At 49.1% G+C, this 21,197-nt stretch overlaps 1 protein-coding gene across 5 annotated transcripts in view; it reads right to left on the reverse strand.

Annotated features, from left to right (window-relative positions):
* KCNAB2 (potassium voltage-gated channel subfamily A regulatory beta subunit 2) overlaps nucleotides 1-21,197 on the reverse strand; it is a 184,599-nt gene that overhangs the window by 37,034 nt on the left and 126,368 nt on the right. For 4 of the 5 annotated variants that reach the window (XM_051988717.1, XM_051988716.1, XM_051988719.1 and 1 more), the window contains 2 exons: nucleotides 3,000-3,043; nucleotides 1,829-1,866 (listed from right to left, as the gene is read on the reverse strand). In XM_051988717.1, the coding sequence (XP_051844677.1) occupies nucleotides 1,829-1,866; nucleotides 3,000-3,043 (82 nt within the window). Of the gene's footprint in view, nucleotides 1-1,828; nucleotides 1,867-2,999; nucleotides 3,044-12,741; nucleotides 13,295-21,197 lie in introns of those variants that run through there. The other variant, XM_051988715.1, reaches the window with a different exon arrangement.

The following is a 21,197-nucleotide window of genomic DNA, read 5'->3' on the forward strand; positions in this document are numbered from 1 at the left end:
TTAGGTCTCAGTTAGGTCCAGAAGCAATATCCTTGTGAATTGATCACTTATGCCACAAGCTCCTAAGTATATGTAATTAAAGGAACAAATTAAATTAACAAATTAATTTTAAAAAATATCTAATTTTATTTTGATATAGATTCTCCTCAATGCATCATGAACTGAGCAACTTTTACAGGTAAGATATTCTCAAATTCACTCGTAAAATTTTAAACTCAAGTCTATCATTCATATTTTCAGGATGCACACTCTCCTTCCCCCAGAAAAAGATAATGCAACTTTTTGGATTTATTTCTGCATATATCTATATCTATATCTATCTATCTATCCATATTTTTTGATGAGGTAATTGGAGTTAAGTGACTTGTCCAGAGTCACCCAACTAGTGTCAAGTATCTGAGGTCATATCCTGACTTTAGGGCTAGTGCTCTATCTACTGCACCATCCAGCTGCCCCCTTCTGTATATATATATAATATAATAACTTTATATTGACAGAATCCATGCCAGGGTAATTTTTTTACAACATTATCCCTTGCACTCGCTTCTCTTCCGATTTTTCCCCTCCCTCCCTCCACCCCCTCCCCTAGATGGCAAGCAGTCCTATATATGTTAGATATATTGCAGTATATCCTAGATACAATATATGTTCTGCATATATTTTTTAAAAGGCAGGCTGAATCAGCTTTGGGATCAGGAAGACTGCGATTCAAGGCTTGCTTCTGACACTAACTATTGGTGTAATCAAGGGAAAGACACTTCTCAGTACTGTAGGCAGATCTCTTAAAACTCTAAATCAGCTTCCCAGCCTGATGAAGTCATGGGTAGGGAGAAATAACTTTTTTTTTTTTTTTTTTTTTAGAAACACAGAATTCTTGTTTTTTTTTTTTTTTTTTTTTTCCTTGTGTTCATCTTTAACCCTAAAACCTAGCTCCTGGAAGAAAAAAATGAAACTTGACAAATGGATCTGGATCTAAATCAGATGCACAAGCAGAGTAATGAGGAATTTATAAATAGGAACGCTATTCATGCAGTCCTCGTTGGCTCCGTGAGCTGAGAGGTGAAAATGTCGGGATGTATGAAATGAGCTCACGACTGCCGGAGGATTGCTAGAGGCGGGCACCGGGCCTGGAGTCAGGAAGCCCTGACTTCCAATCCAGCCTCAGACTCTGAGCGGGACTCTGGGCGATTTGTCTGCCTCGGTTTCCCAATCTGTAAAGCATCTCCCTCCCACGGTTGTTGCGGGGATGACTTGAGATAATATTTGTAAAGGGCTTAGCACAGTGCCTGGCACATAGCGGCTACTTCCCTCACGTACATCCTCTCTCCTGGAGGAATTATCTTGGGAGCCAGACACAGGGAAGAGGAACAATGACATCGTTCATTTCTCTCCTGAGCCCTCCGAGGTCATAAATGCCGAATATGTAAAGCGTGCTTCTCTGGGGGCCAGACCCCTGGCAGAGATACCCCACAGAACCCAGCCTGGTCCCGCAGTGGGCAGAGGATCAGCTCTGGAAGCAGCGGGTGTGGATCCAAATCCTGCCTTGGGTGTCCTGACAAGTCCCTTCACCTGCCGGGGCCGGGGCTCCCCCCGTTACATGAGGGGGCGAACTAGCTGGCCTCTCGGTCCCACCCAGCTTCAGACCATGAGCCTCTGTACAAAGATGATAAATAGAAAGCAGAACCTAAGCCGGGGAAGGAAGTGGTGGAGCAGGAAAGGTGCCCATGCTGGGACTGTGGGACTCCCAAGGCCGAAGGGGCTCCGGGATGGGGGTGGCTGTGGAAAGGCGGGAGCAAAGGGGACCCCGGAAGCAGAAAAGCATCCTTACCTCATCCGTGATCTGGCCTCCAAAGGTCACCCATGTTCCTGCAAGGGAGACAAAGGCACACGTTACAGCGTCTAAACTGGCGAGCTGCGGGGGTGGTCCCCGGGCCCCCTGGACCGTGGAGTCCTTTAAGAGACCAGCAGTCAGAGTGCTCTGTGTGAGAAGGCGGCTGTCTCTCTCTGCTCTGCATACGGACCACCCAGGCCCAGGGCTCAGGACTCGGGAGTGTCTTACAGACCCCAGACCCAGATGAGCTGAGAACCAGTGACCCGGAGAATGCACTGAGTTCTCAGTGGGGCTTGTCGGGTCACGGACACAGAGCGGAGAGGGGATGCCGGGCTCACTCGTTCCACAGGAGAGACCAGGTGAGAGGTGGGGGGCTGTGAGCATGGCACAAAGGGGAACGGGGCTTAAAGAGCCCCTGGGGCCCTTCAGCTTGTGTCTGGGGGGCCACCCCTTAGCCCACAACATCTTTGTCTGAAGATTTCCAGGAAGCAGAAACCCATCATCACCTCCTGAGGAAGTCTTCTGAGCACTAATGCTGTGTGTGTGTGAGTGTGTGTGTGTGAGTGTGTGTGTGCGTGATTATGTGAGTGAGTGTGTGATTGTGTGTGTGCGTGATTGTGTGAGTGAGTGTGTGATTGTGAGTGTGTGTGATTGTGTGAGTGTGTATGTGATTGTGAGTGTGTATGTGATTGTGTGTGTGTGTGAGTGTGTGTGTGTGATTGTGTGTGTGTGTGAGTGTGTGATTGTGTGAATGTGTGTGTGATTGTGTGTGTGTGATGAGGGGAAGGTGACACAGGGAAGGGCTGGGCAGTGTGACAGTCAGAGAAAAGGGCTTGAGATGCAAACATAAGACAGATGCTTTTCACTTGGCCGGACCTTGTTATTTGGAGGAAGGGGAATATTTCTGCTTGGAAGCCCTGGGAAGGGGGTCTCTCAGCTTCTGGAGGGGCCCGGGGCCCAGGGCCAGCCTCCCTCCCCTGACTCCCAACAGCCAGCAGGAGATCTCCCTGCTCAGCTCGCAAGGACTCGGCTGTCATGGCAACCGAGCAGCCAGGCTTTGGCGTCCTTGACTTCCCAGGGGGCCAGAGCCCCGCTGCTCCTCAGACACAGCTTCCCTCCCCGGCCTGACATCCCCGGACACAGCCCGGACCCGGGAGAGGCGACTTACCGAGGCCCAGGCAGGAGACCCGCAGCCCGGACTTCCCCAGGTTCCTGCAAAAGAAATGTCCTGCGTTAGTGCTCGTCGGCCCGGAGCGGGGGCAGCGACGCGGCACGGGGTGAGCTCTGAGGGGGAGGGGGCAGTCAGCGGGAAGACCAAGTGGTCAAAAATAAAGCCAGTTTCCCGGGGACCCCAAAGTGCTGCAGTCACACGGACAGTTGTTTCTACTGTTCATCTAGGCTACGTAACGGGGTCTCGGGATGGGAGAGGCAAGGGGGCCGGCGGCCTCCCGCTACAGATGGGGAGCCCAGGGATGGATGTTCTTTATGTTATTGGACCAAAGATCCAGAGCTGGAAGGGACCTCAGAGACCCTTACGTTCACAGAGGAGAAAGCTGGGGCTGGGGGAGGAGGGGGCTGGTTCACGATCACACGGTCGGGGGCAGGCTGGCCCCTGAACCAAAGTCGGCCCTCCTCCCCCTCCTCTGCCAGGGGTGAAAAAGGAGGAAGATGGGTTAGAGCAGGGACTCTGACTCTGGGCCCCAACACAAACCCCAGCACCCCGCTAGTCAGTCTGCCCATCACTGTTAGTGTGACGTGTCTGTGGGACAGCTTAGCTTGGGCCATGGGGAGAGAACCTCCCTAGACTTTTGTCTATGGTTTCATTCATTTTCAACAGCTTCTCACTCGAGGAGGGGAGGAGTAGTGATTAGATCCATTTTGGAGATGGGAAAACTGAGGGCGGAGAAAGGGAGCAGCTTAGAGACAGAGGCAGCGGCTGGGCCTTGTGAGGCTTAGCTGGAGGCAGAATTTGTGCCGTGGCTGCGTCCGTCTGTGCGCCAGGCCTGGGGCGCGATTGGCAGTGAGGGCCTTGATGGTGGTGGGGAGCTGGGGGACCAGATGACCCCTTCATCTTCAGCCGGAGGACCTTGTCCTAACTGGGCAGGTCCAGAGTGAGAGGTCGCTGCCGCAGGCTGAAGGGGCTCAGGGGCTGCTCGGCCCCGGTGTCCTGCTGCTCGGGAAGAGGGGGTCCTTCAGGAGACCCCACATGCACGGAGGGCTCACTGGGGGCCACAAGGATTACCTCACTTGGTTCTCATAACCTCCCTGAGAGGAGGGGGCCTTCATAGCCCCAGTTCACAGATGAGGAAACCGAGGCAAAGGGAGGCTAAGTGATTCCCCGTGGTAACACAGTGAGTGAGTGTCTACGGCTGGATTCGAACTCAAGCCTTTCGGCGCTCTACCCCAGGGTCACTTGGCTGCCCCAACTCTGTTTCCCAGGAGCCTCGTTCCCTTTATCCTCTCTAGGTTGCCCGGCAACAGGAGGAAGCTCCGGGCCAGGCCCGGATCTCTGGCCACTGGGTATTTTTGATGCTGCTATCAGGCTCTAGGGGGGTCTGAGGACCCCGAGGAGAAGCCCAGGGGGAAGAACTGACCGACGTGCGGCTGAAAGGCCCGGCCACCAACCCCGATCTGGCCACTTCTATGTGAGCGTAGCTGCCGCGGGCTCCGCGGCCGAGCTCAAACCCCCCTCACCAGGGCTGCACATCGACGCAGGGCAGCCAGTAATGGAGGTTTAACAAGAGGCCCTGTTGTTGCTCAGTCTTTCCCAGCTGTGCCCAGCTCTGCACGACCCCATTTGGGGTTTTCTCGGCAGCGATACAGAGGGCTTGGCCATTCCCTTCTCTGGCTTGTTTTACAGATGGGGAAACTGAGGCACACAGGGTGAAGTGATCTGTCTAGACAGCTGGGAAATCACATTTGAACGCAGGACTTCAAGCCCTGTGCTCTCTGTACCGGGCAACAAGAAGCCCACAAAGTGTTTACAAACGTCAATAATTAGTCTTTCCGTTTCTGAAGTGAGTAAAGCTTAAGACTGCACTAGGACTTTTGGGACTGCTGCACACAATAACTTACATCTTGTCTCCCCATTACAGTGTGAGCTCCTTGGGGGCAGAGACTGTTTTTGTTTGTCTCTGAATCCCTCCCATGTAGAGCCTGGCAACCAACCAATGTTTATTAAGTGCCTACTATGTGTTGTGCTTCATAAATGCTTGTTTACTAATTAAATCATTGCAGATCTCTGGGCCTCAGCTTTCTTATCCTAAAATGAGGGCAGGATTGACACGAGGATCTCCTCGATCCTTTCGAGATCCAAGTCCTAGGAATTCCTTTCTGCCTGATTGTCACCAGGGAGCAAACCCTGGTCCTAGGGAAGGCAGCGAGGGGCCGAGGGGGAGGACATGGGAAGGGGACCATTGGAAAACAAGTGGCCGGGGTTCTGTCACTCTCCTCCCATGAGCTCCTCGGGCCTCAGTTTCCACATCTCCTGCCTATCTCTCATTCAATCACATTAAAGCCCTCAGGAAAACGTCCAACATGCTGTAGAAATGTAAGGCATTAGAAAAGCAGCCTGGCTGCCTCCTCTCTAGTTCCCAATGGAAGGCAATCTGCCTAATCGTTTCTTAATGACTTCTAGAGGAAGGATTCTTCCTTAAATAAGATTCTACTGGCACAGAAGGGACTCTGTACTCTTCAAAGGGTCAGGGAGCAGAAGAATACAGACTCCGAGAGGGTTTTTTCCTAAGGAAAACATCATCTGAAAAAAATCAAGTAGGTTTTGACATAGCACTAGAGACGAAGAGGGGAGAGGGAGCTCTGAATTTATGATGGCTTTAAAAAAAATACACCCAAATAGTGCACATCAATATATCGGCTCCAGCCAGTCTCAACAGCAGCCTTAATTGATATTTTTCTTGTTAACTGTGACTAGGAAAAAAACAAATTCCCCCCGCCAGCCCCACACCTTGAAATGCTCTGTCTGAGCAAAACTCGTTCTTTCTGCTTGGCTATGCTATTCATTGCCACAGGGAACTGGGACTGGCTCCGAGGGCCCCACAAAGCATCCATGGTACTGGTCACATGACAAGCTAAGGCTCCACACCCCCCACTGTGTCGAGGGTGACCCCTCAGTCACTATCCTGGGAAAGCTGGTCCTCCCAAGTCATCCTTTTGGGCGCCACGCTCGGTCCCTCACTCTTCCTTATTGACAAGTCTTGCTGTTCCTACTGCCACGGCCTCTCCCATCTACTTCCTATAATATATGTCTTTGGAGCATCCCTCTGAGCCCCACTTGGCTCATTTGCAAAATGAGGGGGTTGCATTCGTCTCCGAGGGGACTTCTAAGTCTTGATCTGTGATGCTATAAGTCACTTAGCCTTTCTCAGCCTCAGTTTCTTCATCTGTAAAATCAGAGGGTCGGACTAGAGGGACTCTGAAGTCACTTCTCTCCACTCCCACAGCTCTGGTCCTAGGTCAGGCCCCCACCATTTCTTGCCCGGATTACTGCAGTAATCCAACTACTGTGCACTTGTTTTGTATATATTTCTGTGCATCTATGTTGTTTCCTTGACATGTGACCTTACAGAAACTGATTTCCCGAGAACGTAAGGGCGGCAGGGCTGAGATCTAAAGCCACGCAGGATGACAGACAGAGATGGAAGTGGTCCCAAAGCCCAGCTCCTCCATTTTACAAATGGAGAACGGGACACAGAGGGTTACAGTGACTTACTTGTTCAAGGTCACATACATCACAAATAGCTGAGCTAAAGTTTGAACACTTGTATTCTGACTTCAAACCCAAGGATCTTATCACTACATCATACTTAAAGAGATCCAGATAAACTGTAATCCTTCTGGGATCACAGGGTTCTGATTGCAATGATCCCTAGCTTTTTTCTCTATTTCTATCTTCCTCCTTTTCCCTTTAGCCCATTCTTTATCTCTCTCTGTCTCTGTGTTGGCTTGTGGTTTCATTAATATGGGGGAGTCCTGGAGGGACACTCCCTTCATCGGTATGAATTGGGAACCCATCTATAACAACCTATGCATAATTATAACCCATCTATAACAACCCTTCCATGACTACTATAACAATCCATCCATAACTATAACCCATCCATGACTATAGCCCAGCCATAACTACAGCCCACCTATAACATAACCCACCCGTGACTACAAAACACCTAGAATTAGCACTGTAAGGAAGCTGCCTGGGTCAGAGGTGTTCGGTGAGTTGCTGATGTTCCCACACATGGTATGGACTGGACCAGACCCGAACCAGCCTTCCTGACTCTGCGACTGGCTCTCTATCCACTCTGCTACACTGTCTCCCGTCTTGCCCACAGGGGTATTGATCTTTTTCATACGTATCCACGAGCTTTTGAGTTTAACCAATACAAGTTTACTTAAAAGCATCACTGAGTTCTTGGCAACTTCCCTTAACTTACATTTTTAAATCAATAGATACGATCAAACTCTCGTTTGTGGTTCGGCAACGTTTTCGATTTTACAAAGGGGCCCACACACTCAATGTTGGGGACGGATGCTTTAGGGCTCACTTAGACAAGCTAGCCAATTTTCAGACAACTGACTCGGGCAAACACATGTCTGCAGATTTAGGATTAACAACTGTGAGTTTGTTTTTTAAGGTAGATCATGATGTGGTAGAAGGAGCCCTGCATCTGGCCCCAGAAGATCTGGATTCAAATCTTGTCCTTGTTCCTTATTATTCATGTGAGGCTAAGCAAGTTTGAACTCCAGTTTAAAAGGAAGGGTTCTTTAGGGTCACTTCCAGTTCTATAACCAATGGAAAATCTAAATTCTAGTCTAAATAGCATCTGCAGCAAACCATGCTAAGTGTCTTCATCAGTGACCCACAAAAGATTTTCTATATATATGTGTGTATATATATAGACACACACATTCTTTCTTGCTCTCTCTATACAAGAGCATGCTATATATATTTAAAACTACATATATATATATAAATATAAATTCCACTTACATTTACTTTAATCCTTTATAGCTACATGGTGCTTTTATATCTACCAGCTTACTGAACCTTATAACTGGGAGGTATCATTATCTCCATTTAAAAAACTGTTATTTTTTGTTATTCTGAAATTGAGAAACACCAACAAACCCAGCCATTTCCACATACAAGAACAGAAAAAGAGGACTGTAAATGAAATGGCAAATTTCTAATATTTACAGCTTATTCTTTTTTTAAAGGATTAATAAATCCGCCATACTAGTTTCAAAGCTGTGATCTTGCTTATATCTCTCTTTGAACTTCCTTCTGTTCCGTTCTGTGCCTCCCCCCGGAGAACACTTTATTTCATGGCCCGAACAACCAAAGGAGCACAAAGGACTGACTCCCAATGGCCCACGGACAATCAGTATAATCCTCGCTTTTTCAGGGCCTCCCACCTCCCAGAGGACTACTACAGGCTTCCAGATGCTGCCTGGATTTCCCTGGAAGGGAAATAAACCTGGGGCTGTTGGAAGAGACCCTTTGTTCATTCTGGTGAGTCCTTCTCCCAGCTCAGGATACTATAGAGTACTGCAGTATTCTAATGCTATCCTAAGTGTCTGGACTCCTTTCACTATCTGTGCATGTAAAACATGCTTTCATATCCCTCTTTCTTCTTCTGTTTTGACTTCACTATCACTCTTATTTAAGTTCTCTGCAAACCCTTTCCCCCCAAAATTAAAACAGCAAACAGACATCTTCCTCATTCTAAACAAAGTAAAGCTATGAAGAAGTTGACATCCTTGCTTGAGGTCACAGAGCACGGAAGTGACAGGACGGGGCTGGGCTTTGAAGGGAAGTCCTTCCAGGCTTCTGTCCCTTCTGTTATTCTTCACCTCCCAGTCTCCTACAGTGACCGTCCTCAGCAGCCTCAGGAAGCATGACTTTAGTTAACCGTGTCCTCAGGTTTCCTTCCCGGCTTATTTTACTGGCATGAGATGCAGCCCACCTTCACGAGACGGGGTTTTCCCCCTTAAATCGAATACGGGCAGAGACCTGGGATCTCTAGCTGCTCCTCTGCCAGTCAACCTGAAGACAAAGTGAACAAAAAACTGGGCCATGGCCTGATCCCACGACTGCTCCACTCAAGTTGTTTCTGTTAGAATGATGGTATTAATCCTGCCATCAGCTGCCAGGCAGATGGAAAAGGAACCAGAAGGGACAGCTTATCCCTGGGCTGAAACCTTAAAGGAAGACTTCTTGCTGAAGGGAAAAAATATAGATCAACAAATTCTGGGGTGATCTGGACAGGGCCAGCTGACACTCGGCTGCCTCCGAACTTTCAGAATGGGAAAATCAAATTTCCTGCCATTTTCTCCCTAATTAAAGCTCGACATAATGATAAAACAGCTGATCGAAAGTCTCGAACAGCAAACAGCCTCGGTCTTCATTAATTCTGCCTCAGATCTTTCCAGCGGCATGGAAAAAAATAGCTAATGAGGACTCATTAGAATAACCTTTGGCCGGAGAAATCACTGGCGTGCATCGTGTAACCACTGAATATTTCACTACTGTTAAATATTTCACCTCCGACCTGTACGGCGGCTTTTGGTTCTTTGATATATCAGAGACGCTTTTGATAAGGATGCAGTTTCTTAAACTTTGGCAGTGCTGGGCAGATCACAGATAGCTTGCTGTGAAATGACGAGGCAGGGCAGTTTTAATAGTCCTAAAGAACCTATAAAATGGGCTTGGGGGTGGGGTTGTGGAGCAGGGGATTGGGAGAGCAGTGCAGCAACTCCTGAGACCTGCCGGCATCCCGACTGCAGAAGCTGTCGAATGGAAAGGCTGGCCTCTCACTTTGGGGGATTTGCACACCTGGAGAGTTACCATTCTGCTGCTGTGGGGAAAATTTCCTTTCAGAATAAGGCTAAGTAGAAGCCCGCAGATTGGAGCTATTTAGGTCTAACTGGTTTATTGTGTAGACTCCGTCCATCTAAAGCAACTATACCAAGTGTTGACAGTAGGGGTAGACTTGAAGAGAGGGGGAATCTTTCTCTGGGCTCTATTAGCAGAGCCAGTTTCTACCTTATGTGACCAATCTTCTCTGGATCTCTGGGGAAGCATGATCTTGAAACCCACCTGTCCCCTAATGAACAAACAGCTTTGAGGATTACTGCTCCCCAGGCTCCATTCCCTCAGATGGATGCATCCCGTAGAGCGGCAGTAATATGAATAATGGTACCTCATCTGTGTTTAGCACAGGGCTACAATAAAACTTTTTCCACTCGCAACCCCTTTTTACCCAAGAAATTTTTAGGCAACCCCTGGGTATATAGGTATATAAAGTAGGTATACAAATCAAACATTTACTGATAATAAATTATAATTTTGCAACCCCCACATTCAGTTATAAAACCCTCATGGGGTCATGGGCCATTATTTTGGTTTAGCACAAAGGACCCTAAGTTTGGTTTTTTAAAAATGTTTTGATAAATATATTTCAATATAATTGTTTTTTTCCTAATCCTGTATGTTTTGTTTTGTGCATTTCAGAATAATAATCTGAGAAAAGGCCCATGATACACTATAAGACTAAGGCTAAAGAGCTTTTTACACTTTTCAAAGTTCTCTCTCGTTGATCATCCTTCTTGATAATGTTAGGGCCTGATAGTTGGAGCTAGCAAATTTCCAACCTGACACATCAATAATAGTCTCTGTTTCTTGACCACACAAATCTCTCTCAGGCTTCTAGAAAAAAGAATTGTTCCTGGTTTGCTCTTGCCAGTTGTTGGTTAAGAAGCAATGGAGAAGTATTTGTTAAGCTCTTATACGCCAAGAATAAAAGCTTTTATTAGGTTGATGAAAGTTTTCTATTAGACAGCCCCAATATTGTGGTTAGCCATGGATGTTAAAAATGGAAATCTGTCATTTTCTTCAAGTCAGGTCATGGCTTCCTGTGATCTATAGAGACTCTCAAACCATATGGACAAACGAAGACGGGACCTTTTGGCCAAAAAAAAAGGACTATTTTAAGATTCATCCTGAGTTACACATATGAATCTAGAAGTGATTCTTTAAAAACGAGAAATGGATTTGCTTTGGGAGAACCTTATTTAATTTACAATTTAAGACCGATCGCATTAATCCCTCCATAAATTCTCTGGCTGACTGCAATTTTGTATCATAGAAGATGGGCCATCTTAGAGAATAACTGCAACAACTCAGGGTTTCTTCTGATACTGTTAATACTTGAGGAACTAAAAAAAAGCAGACATTTGTCTCTCCTATTTGGAAATAAAGTTTCACGAACGAGAGGGTAGGAACTGGCAACTCGGATTTCTGGCCTAAAAACCGACACGGACCAGGAGAACACCTGCAGAGAAAGACTCCTATTTTCCACAGGGTGGATTGCTTTTGAAGCATTAATAGCACATATCACATTACTTTTGTAGCTTCATAAAGTATTTCCTTCCATGTGAGGTGAGCTGTATAAATCCTGGTCTCAGTCCAGACCAATGAAGGGAACTTCCACTGTGGAATTCTCTACCTTGCTGGAACTTACGGATCTTGGGCACTGAGATATGCCATAAGCATGTGGGGACGTGCCGTACTTATGGCTATATATCCGATAGGCATTAAAGCCACATCTCTCTACCAGGCCACGTGTATTACTGGCTCTGTATTGCAGATGCGGAAACCGATGCACAGAGAAATTAAGTGAATTGTTTCTCACCCAGAGCGGAGACTCGAACCCAGCTCTGCTGCTCCTGCAGTGCCATCCTGCCTCTGACTAAGAAGTCCCACAGGTACCCAGACACACCGAAGCCCCAGATCATATTACTTGATTCCATCCCCAGTGGGCTACTTAAGCAAAACCTAACAGAATCCCATTAGCTAACAAGCAGAAATCACAGAGCAGGCAGCTATTGTGTCCACAAATGGTTTCCTAACAAGAGTCAAGCAACAGGAAAAAGGAGAAATCATTTCTGGGGTCTTTCCTTGGGCAGCCACGGGGATGCAAAGCCGTGTGGGCCACTGGCCGTTGTCCCCAATTCCCATTTCATTTAGGGAGGACGCGGGTGGCCGGCAGGCAAGGGGACGGAGAGAGATTTCCCAGTCACTCCCTGAACTGCAGGCCCTTTGCTGCTCCTGGGGAGAAGCCCAGTTATGGGGCGGGGTCCAGGGGCAAGGCTCGGATGGAGGGCTCAGCTGGGGGCCACAGATGGAGGCCAAAAGGGGGAGCATTTGGGGGGGCACACAAGGGGGCGTAAACTGTCTCTCCTAAGGCCTTATTCAAATTAGCTAGAATTTTGTGGAAAAATCAAAGCCTTATTGGGCTGATATTTGTCTGTGCTAAAGTTTAAGTTGCAATAACAGGGAAAGGCTCAAACCCAGGGAGAGCGAATGATCTAACTCATGTGTTCAGGGATCTGCGATTCATTTCTTTTCCTATTTCACTGCGTAGTGAACAAAAAGGGAACTGGTGCAGGACTATTTAGCTGAAAGGACCTCACACCTGCCCACCGCCCTGCCCTTGTGCGGGTCCCTCCGAGGGAGAGACCACAACCCCAGAGTCCTGGCCTCCAGCGCCCGGGCCCAGAAGTTCAAAGGAAGGGGGAGACACGAACAGGTGGCTGGACAGCAGCTTCCTGTGCCTGCACAAGGACCACTGGGTAAGGGTTAAAGAAAGGAAGAAAATCTCCAGGGACATCCCTTCTGCTGCTACGGGGAGGGCAGAAAACTCGTGGCCGACACTGGGGCTCATTTTTATTCTTCAACAAATTCACCAAGCCCTAAAAATAGCCCATCCTAGCTACACAACAGCACGAGCTGTCCAAGCCAGAAAGAGCAGGGATTTGCAGATTTAAACAATCTGACAGGGAATACAGGCGGCGGCTCCCCACTCCCCCAAGGACACCGTGGCTTCCGCCCCTACCTATATTTCATCCCGGGCTGCTTCATGTTCGGGTCGCTGGACGGAGGGACGTTGTGCACGGACAGCTGTCCCAGGCTCCGGGCCACCATGGCCACTGCCCGGAACTTGCTCCTGGTGCCCAGGCTGGGGCTGCCGGCATTCTGCCTGCTGAGCCGGTCGTCGGCTCCCCGGCCCTTCAGGCTGTGTTCGGAGCACACGAAAGACACCTGCATGGTGGCCAACTTTTTCCTTGGGGTCTCTCTCTCTCTCCTCTTCTTCTTGTTCCCTCCTCTATCCCAAGCAGCTCGTCCCCCAGAAGCTGGAGAGCAGGCGGTTCATGGGGAACCGAAGAGTCCGAAAGGCCATTCAGGGCTCGTCAAAGGCAGAGGAGAAGAAAAGCCTCCGAGAGCAGGAGCATCCTTGCTCGGCGGAGCTCTCAGAAAGGAAGGGGAGCGAGCCTCCAGGCGGGAGCCGCACGGTGCCTTCTCCAAGGAGACGTGGATGCCATCTCGCCTCCCTCTCACATCCTGCTGTCTGGGGAGCGCCCTGCCTTCCTCTCCTGCCGATCTCGCCGTGAGCTCCCAGACAGTTTCCCAAAGTTTCCTCTCGTCCTTCACTCACCGAGGATGGCCGACCTCCGAGGGCAGCTTCCCGCAGGCACGGAGCAAAAGGGGACAGAGCCTCTGGCTTTCTCACTTCCTCCCGGGGAAGGCAGAAAATCCACTCCCAGGTGCCGTGTCACAGTCGCTGCCATGCATGATGTAACTTGTGCCCCGGAGCCCAGGGGAGGGGCGGGCGTCCCCGGGGCCCGAGGGGGCTGCGGGGGCCTCCTCGGTGGCTTCTGAGGGGGCCGGCCGACTACCGGGGCACCGCAGCGACAGCTGCCCAGCCCTCTCCTAAGTCAATTAGGTGGCCAGTGAGCTGAGCAGGAAGAGTTTGGCAATCCATTATTAATGAATCGGGATCCACTGGGCTGTCTCTCCCCCTGACAGGGAACTCGGATGGCGGCCACTCGCGCCTGTGTGAGCACAGCTGCTCTGCAAGCCCTTTGCTGCTCCCGGGGAGAAGCCCAGTGCTGGGGCGAGCCCCGGGACAAGGCTGGGACGGAGGGCTCAGCCGGGGGCCCAGACCAGGAGCCAAAAGGGGGAGCATTGGGGGAGCAAACAAGACAGGCATAGACTCTCTCCCAGGACCTTATTCAAATGGGATTTTTTTTGGGGGGAACAAAGCAAAGGGCTTGATGGAGCTCTTGTGCTGGTCTCCCAGAAGGAGATGCTGTTGGCCATAGCAAAAGAATCCATGCAATATTCAAGCTGGGTCAGAGGCACTGAGGCACTGAGGCACCGGATGTTAGTTTTGCATTCAGGAAGACTTGAGTTCAAATTCTACCTCGGATGTTTGCTTGCTAAGCGACTATAGAAGAGTTGAATAAATTCTCTTTCAGTCTTAGCCAACTTGGGGCAGCTAGTGGTGCAGTGGAGAGAGCACCAGCCCTGAAGCCAGAGTTCAAATGTGGCCTCAGACACTTAACAATCCCTGGCTGTGTGACCCTGGGCAAGTCACTTAACCTCGATTGCCTCAGCAAAAAAAACAAAAATAAAAAAAACCTTAGCCAACTCTAATTTAGAGATGAGGTGTACTCTGTCCTGGTGGAGGAAGATTCCACACTGGAAACCTAAGATCTCTGATACACTGACTCCAGAGCCAAAGCCATGCTTTGGGGGGGCAGGGCAGAGGAGAACAGGGATGGAGGAAGGAGATGTCTTTGGTCGCCCGGAAGTCTTCATTCTACTTCTCCCTGGCTTTGGAATCATCTCCCACACTGTCACCCACTGTGCAGGAAAAACAAACCCCCTTTGGCCACACAGGGATAGTCGAGCAATAGTATCCATGGTTCCCTAGGCTCCTTACGTGCCCACCGTATATTTACAGGAGGGTAGACTGTGGGCCCTGGAGCTTACTTTGTGGTCAGGGGCCCTGCAATGCTACGGCTTCCAGATGATCATCAAGCATGTGTGAAGGATCCAAAAAAGAGCTCAAAAGCTGGCTTCCTAACGAGCTTCAAGCACCGAGTTTTCATGTGCAGGTCAGGGCCTTCTTACCCACTTAATATGAACACAGAGAGAAGCTAAGTCAGGAAAAAGCAGCGACCCGCCTGAACTCTCGTACCACACAAGGTTCTGGGACGCGTTCGGAAGCGTTCCATGGTTTCTGTCCTAAATCAAATGCCATCTTCTCCAGGAAGCCTACAGTGATCTCACCCGCTTAGCGCTCACACAGTGCTTTGTTCTGACCCTCTCGAAGGCACCTATTATGCAATATTGTATATTAAGGTTATTTATGTCTGTGTCTGATCCTTCCAACTCAGGAGTTCTTAAAGTGGGGTCCATGAATCTTGCTTTAAAACTTTCCTTTATAATTATATACATAAATTACATAAAAATATGGTTATATTTATAATTATAATTACGTTTTGATAGAATTCATTCCTTTTGTTATTCTACATGTTTTATTTTATGCATTTAGAAACATTATTCTGAGAAGGGGCCATAGGCTTCCCCAGACTTCTCAAGGAGTCCAAGATATAAAAAAGGGTGTTAACCCCCATTCTAAGTATGACGTGAACTCCACAAGGGTGGGAAGGAACCACCTCTTATCAAAGGGAACAAGTTTCTCCACCTCTATGTCTTCAAGCCGGAAGGCCATTTGTTGGGGGCTTTGTGGAGGGGGCTCTGCTTTAGGCAGGGTCAGACGGACGGGCCTCTGAGGCCAGGTTAGCTCTGACTTCTGCTACGTGGTCCCGGAGCTGTTCAACAGCCAGGGTTTGCCTCGGCTCCTGATACATCTCCCGGCCTCGGGTTCTCCCCTTCTCCAGCCCCTCCTCTAGATAACTGCTCAAGTGTGCAGATGGATCATGAGAACTACAGCAAAAAGTGAGCTCAGAAGTCACCGAACCACACCTAGATCAACTTACAGAGAGGAAACAGGCCTGCAGAAGGGGGGTGACTCACCCCTGGGGCTGCCAGAGTAGGATCTGAATCCAGACCTTCCCAGCTTCATGTCCAACGTTCTCGGGCCCCAGGGTCTCCCGGTGCTCGCCGTCCCCCTCCTCACGCCATAATCTCGCCTGTGCTGATCCCAGGAGCAAACAGCGACTCCTCTGTTAGACATTTAAAGCCCTCCATGCCCTGGACGGGGTCCACTTTCTCGGGCTAATCACTCACTGACGTTCTTTCACGTACACGGGGTCTGGCCACAGCGGGTCGTCCCCGGGACTACAAGGCCTTGTCTCTCACTCACCCCTCTTAGATTCTCAGGCGGCCCCTCTCACACGGGGAATCTTTCCCTGATCTCTGCCCCCCTCCCACCCAGCCCCTCTCCCTGGCCACCCCTCCCCCACAAGACTCCCTGTACGGACACTTGGGGTTACCCCTCCACTAGATCGTGAGCTCCTCGAAGCTGAGTTGTTGTTTCTGTCTTCCAGAATTCGGTGGGTGGCACTACCCCCATCCCCCCCACCCCCCGGTGCTTTTGGAATCAATGCTCTTGCCAGAAGCCAGTGGACTCCTTTATCCAGCTGGCACCGATCACAGAGGGCCAGCCCTGCCTGGGGCCCTCTGGGGAGGGGCTCTTCCCCCAACCCCAAGAACCCTCCATGGCACCTTGGCCCACACTCTGCGTCTCGGAACTGCAAGGACAGGATCCCGTGGCTGAGGACTAGGAGCCCCTTTATCCAACCTCTGCCCGAACAAGCTTCGCTCCTCCTGCCTGACAAGTAGCTTGGTCTGCTGCCCTCCGGTGTGGTGGGGGCCCCGTCATACCCAGAGGCAGCCCGTTCCTTGTGGGACCACCAGAATTGTGATGAGGAGGTCCCCCCAAATCAAGCCTCTTCCGTGTTAACTCCCACGCTCCCGGTCCTATTCCTCGGAACCCAGCAGGACAAAGCTAGCCCCTTTTCCAAGGTACGGCCCTTTATATCTTAGGGGGCAGCCGTCTCCTTAATCTTCCCCTCTCCTACAGATTCCTGCTCCATTCTCAAATGACACACACTCGGACCCTCTCTCTAGAGGCTTTCCAGTCTGTCATGTGCTTCTTTGCTAAAAGGTTCAGTCCAGAACTGAACACAATAATCCAGGTGCAGCGACCAGTGGGACAACCGCCTCTTCAGAGCATCTGGAGTCAGGAAGCTTGACCATGAATTTGAATCTGCTTTAGGCATTTACAGTGGGACCCCAGACAAGTCATTTAAATGCTCTGTGCCTCAGTTTCCTCATCTGAGAAATGGGTCTCATTATAGCACCTCCCTTCCAGGTTGCTGTGAGGAGACGACATTTGTAAAGTGCTTTTGCAAACTTTAAGGAGCTGCGTAAATGCTACTGACGGTGTAGCTCATGATACTGATGATGAGGAAGTTAGGGGGCACCGTATGTACAGTGATGGCTCCAGAGTCAGGAGATCCCGAGTTCAAATCAGGTTTCCGACTCTTATTAGCTGTGTGACTCCAGGCAAGTCTCCTCACCTCTGTTTACCTCGGTTTCCTCATGTGTAAAATGAGGTGGTGATATAGCTCTCTCTTGGGGTTGTCATGAGGAGCAAATGGGATGTTTGTAAAGCTCTGTGTGGACCTTAAAGCCCTCTACAGATGCCAGCTGTTGTTAGTTATTATTATTATTATTAATGTTATTGAACTCGAAACCTGAAAAAAACCCTCCATACTTGGAGGAGAGTGTCGTGCTGTGGTTAGTTAAGGCCTTGTGGCTGTGGGAAATCCACAATGGAGCTTTAGGAAAGGCAGTGACTAAATCCATCACCAGTCGCCCACTCAGTCTTAGGCTGAGAAAAGAACTAGTACCTAGCTGGCTCACCTTGGGGGACCTTCTGCTACAGGCTTGGGAGGGAGATGAGAAGAAGCGACCTTAGAAACCTGGGTCTGACTAACAGCCGGTAAGATTACTCCTCCATACCATGCTACCCAGAAGGCGAGGACGGAGGTCTCATGGGACGCTCTGACTCACCGATGACCACTCCTCTTTGGGAACAGGCCCAGGCTACGCGGGACCCCGTCAGGACAGGGAACTGACATTCACATTCAGGGTAGAAGGAGGCTCCAGGGGACTTCTCGGAAGGTCTCTCCATATTCAGAATACATTTTTTGGGTTATTTATTTGATTTCAGCTATTTCTCCTTTGAGTCCCGCCAGCCTGACAATTTGGGTTTGGGAAGGAGCAGCCCCCTCGTTCCTGAAGTGTGTGATTTCCAGGTAGCACCTGAGGAGGAGCATCTGGGGGGAAGGAAAGTGTTTTATAAATATTGAAGCCCTACATTCAGAATATGTATATTGTTGCTGCCATTATTCTTATCAGCAGTAGCAGAATTAGAGATTGTGAGCCAAAACTGTGGGGAAACTTCTTAGGTCATAAGAGAGGTCACATGCCATCTCTAAAGATTTAGCCCCTCCATTTTGGGGGGAAGAAAAAAAATCAATTTTAGTAAAAACCATCACAGTTGAAGCATGAGGACTGTTCCCTCCTCCTCCTCCCTTCTCCTCAGCCCAATTTCATTATTCTTTGGAAATCCATCTTCAGCCTGGAAAATAATCTAATGCTACGTATTAAGAGCCGGCTTATCCCTGTTGACCAGAAATCTCTCTTAATTGGCTCCTGCACTTCACCAATACAAAGATGCCCTGGCTCACTCCCTAAAACATCTCCCATCAAATTTTGGTCTGTCACTTTCGCATGTATTTTGTAGCCTCTGAATCCTTGAAAATTGGTGAGCCCCTCGAGGCATAAATGAGGGCTCTCTACTGACCAGAATAATTGAACTGAGCTCTATCCGAGGTTGTAGCATTTTGTGGGTCATGGCCAGGAGCCAGACATCAGCAGAACACACAACTGCTCCATCGGGACCCTGGTCAGACTGAGGAAGGGAGCTCAGATTACTGGAAGGATGTTATTGTTGAAAAGTCGGGCCTTTGACTCAAGGTCATGAAGGGCCCAACTGCCTCTGGAACCCTGGCAAGACTGAGGAAGGAAGCTCAGATTTTTGGAAGGATGTTGTTGAAAAGTCGGGCCTTTTGACAGCAAGGGCCCAGTGTGATTTTCCAAAGGTAATCGAGCCCAGAGTCAGAAAGACCTGGATTCAAATCCCACCCTGACACACGCTGGCTATGTGACATTGGGCAAGTTATGTGATCTGGACTGTAAATTGTGGAGCAGTTACTGCCAAACTGGATTGGGATGAGGAGTTTCCCGATTGATAATTAATTCACCAGTGAAGTCATTGATTCTGTAAAAAAAAAAAATCCAGCCCAATGTATGAGCTGGGGTGTGAATAAGCTACATCACACTAACCAATGACAATTGGAAGAAAAAAGATGCTGCTCCTAGAGGAAGAATCGAGGTTAAGAAAACCGGAGGACAGCCCATGTGCACCCCTGAAATCCAGGCAGCATCTTTAGAGCAAGAGCAAGACTCTCAGCACGGAAAATCTTCCATGCACGAGACAACAGACACAAGACAAGTCACAGAGAGGAAGGCACGGGGGGCTGCCGTCTGCGGCTACAGGCGGAGGGAGTGGCCACATGGAGGGGGTCACAGACACAACAAATCATTCATTAAAAACACCCTTTTCTCCCAACGATGGGAGCTCTCTGGGGTCTATGGACGAGCAGCTTAGACCTCAGCTGAAAATCTGTGCCATGGGTTGGTATCCAGAAGAAAAGCTGGGGAGGGGGAGGGGGAAAGGGAAGGCACTGACATATGGCCCTTTGGGGATTCTGACAGAATATTCTTATCTTTAATTCAGATGGCAAAAACTGCCCATCCAATAGCGCATTGTCTTCCGGATGGATTAAGTGGTGCTCAACATTGACGTTTTTTTAAATGGATGGTTCAGAGGTTCAGGGGGAAGGACCAGAGGTATAATAGTTTTAAGTGGTGTGTGTGTGTGTGTGTGTGTGTGTGTGTGTGTGTGTGTGTGTGTGTGAAAGAGAGAGACACACACACAGAGACAGAGAGAAATAGAAACAAAAAGGGAGAAAGAAATAAAAAGAAGGAGAGAAAAAAGAGAAAAAAGGAGAGAGACATAAAGAAAAAGGGAGGGAGGGAGGGAAGGAGAGAGAGACAGAGAAACAGAGACAGAGAGAAAGAGACACAGAGAGAGACACACACATATACAGAGAGAGAGAGAGAGAGAGAGAGAGAGAGAGAGAACTGAGAAACAGAGACAGAGAGAGAGAAAGAGAGAGAGAGAAAGACAGAGAGAGAGAGAGAAAGACAGAGAGAGAGAGAGAAAGAGAGAGAAACAGAGACAGAGAGAGACACATACACACACACAAAGAGACAAATAGAGACAGAGAAAGCGAGACAGAGGCACACACTGAGACAAAGAGACAGAGAGACAGAGAAAGAGAGAGACAAAAACACAGAGACAAAGAGACAGAGACAGAGAAGACAGAGAGAAAGAGAGAGACAGAGAGACACACACAGAGAGAGAGACAAGGACAGAGACAGATGGAGGAGGAAAGATAGAAGTGGGGGAGGTGGAGAGAGAGACAGCCATTGAAAGAAAGGGATGGAGAGAACAGGGGAGAGGAGGGAGGGGAATGCATATGCCTGCACGCATGTTTGTCTAAATCTTAAAAACAGGAACTACTCCCACAAGTCTGGAGGAAATAATCAATGTTAAGTCCATGGACGGCGCCTTCAGTATTAAATCCCCTTAATCCAACAGAACAAACTATGTAATCCTACTAAACTTCCCCCAAACCAGCTTCTGATTCTACCAGAGTCATTCAGGAAATTGCAAAACAATTCTAATCAAAAGGAGGCTCTGGCTCTCTCGTTTCTCTCTCTCTCTCTCTCTCTCTCTCTCTCTCTCTCTCTCTCTCTCTCTCTCTCTTTCTCTCTGTTTCTCTGTTTCTCTCTGTCTTTGTCTCTCTCTCTCTCTCTCTCTCTCTCTCTCTCTCTCTCTCTCTCTCTCTGTTTCTCTCTCTCTCTGTTTCTCTCATTTACTGTCTTTTCAACTTGAAGCCGAAACTGCTCTAAACCTGGGTGGGCTTCAGCTCCATCCCATGCCATTCCACAGGCGCTCTCAAAGCATCCGCTGTACGTCAGACATGGTACCGGATGCCGGAGACACCAAAAATCATAGCCCTGGAAGAGCTTACATGCTGCTGGGTGGGAAACACAGGCGGAGAAAAGCAAAGTCAAAGTGCTTACAAAGGGCCTTCTAAGGAATTGCAGGCAGATGGAAGAGCCCTGACCATTGAGAGGCACTGACCTCTGGGGCAGCAATGACCACTGGGGTGGCACTGACCATTGTGGGCACTCACTATTACAGGACAATAACCATTATGGCACTGACCATTGGAAAGTACTGACCATTAGTGGACACTGACCATTGCGAGGCACTGACCACTGGGGCGGCACTGATCATTAGAGCATAATAACCATTACGGCACTGACCATTGGAGA

This window comes from Antechinus flavipes, chromosome 3 (assembly GCF_016432865.1).
Source record: "Antechinus flavipes isolate AdamAnt ecotype Samford, QLD, Australia chromosome 3, AdamAnt_v2, whole genome shotgun sequence".
Classification (NCBI taxonomy): Eukaryota; Metazoa; Chordata; class Mammalia; order Dasyuromorphia; family Dasyuridae; genus Antechinus; species Antechinus flavipes.